The 6,000-nt window shown below is 40.2% G+C and overlaps 1 protein-coding gene across 3 annotated transcripts in view; it reads right to left on the bottom strand.

Annotated features, from left to right (window-relative positions):
• Window positions 1–3,242: 3,242 nt before the first annotated feature.
• KLHL3 (kelch like family member 3) overlaps window positions 3,243–6,000 on the bottom strand; it is a 940,384-nt gene continuing 937,626 nt past the window's right edge. For all 3 annotated transcript variants that reach the window (XM_044068978.1, XM_044068980.1, XM_044068979.1), the window contains one exon: window positions 3,243–5,833. In XM_044068978.1, coding sequence (XP_043924913.1) covers window positions 5,805–5,833 — 29 coding nt within the window. In that variant the 3' untranslated portion in view covers window positions 3,243–5,804. The remainder of the gene's footprint in view (window positions 5,834–6,000) is intronic.

Here is a 6,000-nt window from a genome sequence, read left to right as displayed (position 1 = left end):
ATGAGTGTTAAGTCATCGATGACATCAGCCTGAGGCCCTGGAAGTTCAGATGTGCTAGTGATCACGACTGATGGGTAGGCAACCCACGTTGACTGGTGAAAGAGTTTATGGATGTCCCATGTGGGCATTGTTCATTATGCAGACATATGTTAAAAACAAAACAGTTCTCTAGTAAGAGTACTAGTAGAGTATATGACATCAAATTCTTTGCGAATTGTGGATCAAATTGGCTGGTGTACTTAGTGAGATGCTCATGTGCTGCCTTTTATGTAGGGCAGACCTAGAGATCTATGCGTGTCCGTATATCTGAACACTTTAGCGATATCTGGAATAAAAGTACATCATAAACCTATAATAATCCCCTATAAGTACACACTCAAACACAGTAATGCTAAGTTTCATTTAATGATTATTGATAAAGTATGGGGGGACAGGATAAATAAACTGGGGTGGCATGTATTATTAAATAAAAAAAGAGAGGGGTTGGATCATTAAACTTGGAGGTTTTTTTCTCCAGGGCTTAATGACCACCCATAATATATGTGCATGATTAACAGTCCTAACAATTTGAGGTTGTTGTTGCTTTAAATGTTGATGTATCAAGGTGTAATGGTAATTAATCATGGTATAAGTAACAGTGATTTGTGCTTTTGTATTTATCATTGAAGAAGGCAAGGTTGCCGAAACCGGTCAGAACTTTAAGGTGTTGCCACAATAAGAAAAGGTTGAATATGCTTACATGGTGCTGGCTTTGCTTTTTTGACTAACATTGAGGATTTTTGGGCCTGTGCATCAGCCTTACCTGCGGGGGTGTGTTTTTGGATGTAGGCAGAGCTAAACCCAGAGACAGGATGTATGGACATTGCTTGCCCAACTTATCCAAGAGGGAAAAACAGTGCTGTATGATCCAGAACAGGGCCACCTGAATCATGTTTGGTTCCTTAACCCTTACCATCTTCCTTTTTATTATATATATTATTTTAACTTTTCAAACCCCCCTCCCCCATCTTGTCAGCTATTAGACCACACAGTGAAGTGGCCCATTCATTCCTCATACACCTGCATGACAGGTAACTAAGAGGGGTTGTCACTTGGTCATCCTCAAGGGCTCTGGCCTTGTTTTTTTTTTTTTTTTTTTTTTTTTTTTTTTTTGCAACCTTAATGTCTGATGCGTATGCCCAGTACAACAAAGGTTATTACACAGGACAGTCTTGCTGTACCCTGAAGCCAGTGCACCTGGGGGGGGGGGTCTTCAGGCTCCACCACAGATTTCACCACATGAATGTGCACCCTGGACATGTGCTGCCATACTCTCCCCCTGCAGAAAGGCAATCTGGCAAAGCTCCAACACACCTCTCTTCCTCTACACCAGCGTCATTAGGTACCTGAGATATTAATCAAACTCAGGTCACCTAGGTCACAGTTAGAGCTTTATTCCTCTGTGCCAAAGGAGTGGACATTCCACCCTTAATTTCCTTAGTACCCTGAGATGTAAAGGAGGTGGAGTGGTGTAATGGAACAGAACTGTCCATCTGATAGAGCAGGTATCGACCACCCATACTGTCCTGAACAGAAATCTCTTACAGATCTCTGGGAGTTGGTGATTGTCTGTGAAAGTGAACAAGTGTACCTCCTGTATTCCTTATGTCTTACCTTTTTGAAGATGGTTCTGTTCAGATACCACTGACTGGTTAGCATTCTATTGAGGACATCTTCTGTTGCTCTGGTGTGAGGACATTTTTTGCAGGAGACAAATACCCCATACCCCAACACCCCTTGCTACTTACATATCCCATCTCCAAGATCACACAACAGAGGGGAAACAGCAAATTCACAATCCATGCTATATCAATACCTCCCACTAAGTAATGTCAACACTCTATGATCATATGGCAATTAAGTCATTTGTGCCGACATTGAACCAAACAGCTGGTTTTCATAATTGTATATACGTATGTGTGTGTGTGTGTGTGTGTGTGTGTGTGTATGTATATATATATATATATATATATATATATATATATATATATATAGATATATATATATATATATATGTATGTATGTATATATATGTATATATACACACATAAGGAAAACAGCAATCAGAGAGTTCTGCATTATGGAGAAGTCCGTCATAAGGAGTCTCATCCATTGTGCACTCAGTGAGAAATAGGGAAGCTAATGTGTTCAGTATCCTAAACAATGGGACTGAAGCAGGCAGGTCAACAGTTATGCAGTACAAGTGAAGAAATTAAACAAATTAAATAACTTAAAGGTGAAGGCATGCGTCAATAATGGACTCCTCTGATAAGCTTGCAAAGTCACATGAAGTTACCATAAAAATGGCACACAAAAAAGTGAACTAAAATGTAGCTGTCTGAATAAATGAATTCTACTGGTAATATTGTCAAGTTATCTTCAGCAAGGTCATCCATGTCAGTAGATCCCATTAACGTTTGTGAAGGGCAGCAGTCTAATATCAAGCATGAAGACATGAAGATGACAATGCTATGGCCAGCGTCCTTGAAAGGACCATAAAGTACCCAAGCAGCACTTACTGATCAACTGCAAAACACTCAGCCTGTTGACAAAGAAGCTTCCAGCCAAATGCATACAGTAATAAGATGCCAAATCATCTGGTGTAGGACAACTTTATATCCTTCTATGACAACTTCTACCCCAATGCCAGCGTAACTAAGGTGAGTTACTTTAGTAATTGAGGTGTGTTACTTTAGTAATTGAGTTGTACACTTCATTTTACATTTCTTTACTGTGGCAGTACACTGATCACAGCTGACCATCTGCAGGTTCTGCTGGTGGAGAAATAATTCACAAAGAAGAAAACCAAAACGTCCTAAATACACGGATGCCCATGACTAAGCATATATGCATACATATGGGTATACATGTATAGTTACACATTTGCATGCATGCATTAGTGTGTGTGCACACAGCTGTGTGTTTCACTGCTAGTTTAGTGATTTTATGCTTTATACTAACATGAAACTACTGGTATGACATCATAAACATATCTGTCTTCAGTGAAACTTCCTAGTTCTAAAAACACTTGGACTTTGCAAGACATCCTCTTGGCTAAGGGACTTGAAATATGATGTTTTGAAAAATGTGCTGCTCCCTGGTATCCACCAACACCTGGTTAACAGGCCCACCCCAAAAAGTCATACTGACACAGCTTGCTTGTTTGGCCTGATCACAATTTAAAAGAAATAAATGCTGTGAAAGAAACTGCCATCCATTAAGGATGGATAATGAATTTATTTAGACCCACTTATTAGTAAACAGAAAAGAATTAAAAAAAAAAGATGTGCATTGTATTTCTGAGCTTCCAGATGAGTTACAGGTGATAGCAGGTACTCTAAAGTGACCCCATACCAAAAAGCACATTTATCATACTATACACTACTCCCTCTAAATATAGACTGTAACGTTAAGAAACAAATTGGATTGTGGTATACAACCACCTGTGGAGCCAAATTACATTGCTTTAGTACAAAACAAAAATATGCTAGTTAAATGCTTAAATTAGTTTGCTGGACATGCATATTGCAGCTTCCACTTTAAGGGTCATCTTACCTGAACATGCACTGGTTGGTTGTGCATGTCACAGTAACTTCATATATCACCACAATTTACATTATAGCAGCTAAAAGCAAGGAATCACCTTCTGGTCATCAAAGAAGACAATCATAAAAGAACATCTCCTACAGCAGTACACTCAGTCCCTGTCAACTCTTATACAAAGCAAACACAAAATATCAGGCTCACAGGACAGCAAGAGCAGTATAGGACAGTACAACAAATGGACCTGGACAGTACATGGGAGTTACAGAACGCTGCAGTAGCTCTATGTGGACAGTGCACGGCAGTTACAGAACGCTACAGTAGTTGTTTGTGAATAGTGCATGGCAGTTACAGAACACTGCAGTAGCTGTATGTGGACAGTGCACGGCAGTTGCAAACACTGCAGTAGCCGTGTGTGGACAGTACATGGGAGTTGCAGAACACTGCAGTAGCTGTATGTGGACAGTACACAGGAGTTACAAACACTGCAGTAGCTGTATGTGGACAGTGCACATCAGTTACAAACACTGCAGTAGCCATGTGTGGACAGTACACGGGAGTTGAGGAATGCTATAGTAGCTGTAAGTGGACAGTACATGGGAGTTACAGAACGCTGCATTAACTGTATGTGGACAGTACACCGGAGTTACAGAGCACTACTGTGGCTGTATGTGGACAATACACCAGAGTTACAAAACACTGCAGTGGCTGTACGTGGACAGTACATGAGAGTTGCAGAACATTGCAGCAGCTGTATGTGGACAGTACATGGGAGTTACAGAACGCTGCAGCAGCTGTATATGGACAGTGCACCGGAGTTACAGAACACTGCAGTAACTGTATGTGGGCAGTACACCAGAGTTACAGAACACTGCAGTAACTGTATGTTGACAGTACATGGGAGTTACAGAACACTGCAGTAGCTGTCTGTGGACAGTACAAGGCAGTTACAGAACTCTGCAGTAGCTGTATGTGGACAGTACACCGGAGTTACAGAACACTGCAGTAACTGTATGTGGGCAGTACACGTGAGTTACAGAACACCGCAGTAACTGTATGTGGACAGTACACGTGAGTTACAGAACATTGCTGTAGCTGTATGTGGACAGTACACAGCAGTTACAGAATGCTGCAGTAGCTGTATGTTGACAGTACACAGCAGTTACAGAATGCTGCAGAAGCTGTATGTGGACAGTACACCGGAGTTACAGAACACTGCAGTAACTGTATGTGGACAGTACACCGGAGTTATAGAACACTGCAGTAACTGTATGTGGGCAATACACCAGAGTTACAGAACACTGCAGTAACTGTATGTGGACAGTACACCGGAGTTGCAGAACGCTGCAGCAGCTGTATGTTGACAGTACACGAGAAGTGCTGAACACTAAAGAAGCTAGATCTAGACAATATATGGGAGGTGCAAAACATTGAAGTAGCTGGGTCTGGGGATTAAGTAAGGTACAGAATAATACAGCAATTGGAAATGGACATAGGCCTTTTCTTTTAATTCTGCATTTAGTCCAGTAGTTGCATTCTACACCTTATGTGTCAAAGTGATAAAAAGCCACTTTTGTTCTTTTTAAGCAATAATTAAGCTCCTTTCTTACTATCACAATCTGTACTAATAACACAAATCTCCACTGATGTAACATATAAAGGACAACAATCGCAAACCTTGTGATCCTGACCTGCAGGTTCAAACAGGTAACAATATGAAATGCATGCGTTTGAAGATTCACAGCATTATGATAAATGGCATTACGGGAGGGTTATTTTCAAGTCTGTATTACATTCACTTTTAAAAACTTGTTCTGTCTGCTGAAGAGGTTATTTTGGCCTCTTGATAACTTTCTTATAAACAGTAAATGCAGATTGTGCTCTGGCACTTTTACTTTTAACATAAGGTCAAGTAGGCATTAACCGATGCTTTCAGTAAATGCAAGGAACAAATGCCTTTTGGTCTAGAACTCGTCACACCACACACTATCAGTAGTACTTGTGAACTGATATCTTGCAGTCTTAACTCCTTGGATTCTTTCCAGTTTTGAAGAAAAAATATGTTTTTTCATGAAATGTTCTTAAATTACGCCATCTGCAGTATTATTGGTGAAGGCGGTAGCAGTCACATGGCATGTGGAATATCCACATTTGGAACTGTTCTAAGGTTTTCACCAGAAGATGATGTACTAGGTTATTCTTCTAAATGACTACCTGTAGACTCAAGGAAGCTTATCCATCACAGAGACACCTAAAGGTAGAAAAAAGGGCACACATTTAGGCACTAATCCAAATTCTTCATTATAAAGATAATTAAACAAGCACAAATAGGAGATCTTCGGCATAGTTATGTATTCAAACACATTTCTACATTCCTACCCATATGCATGTTAAATTGACTTTTTATCCAAGGAATGC

This window comes from Protopterus annectens, chromosome 4.part0 (assembly GCF_019279795.1).
Source record: "Protopterus annectens isolate FY-2018-M chromosome 4.part0, PAN1.0, whole genome shotgun sequence".
In the NCBI taxonomy this organism is placed as follows: domain Eukaryota; kingdom Metazoa; phylum Chordata; order Ceratodontiformes; family Protopteridae; genus Protopterus; species Protopterus annectens.
The sequence above is the reverse complement of the archived record's forward strand: the minus strand, read 5'-3'. Positions and strand labels throughout refer to the sequence as shown.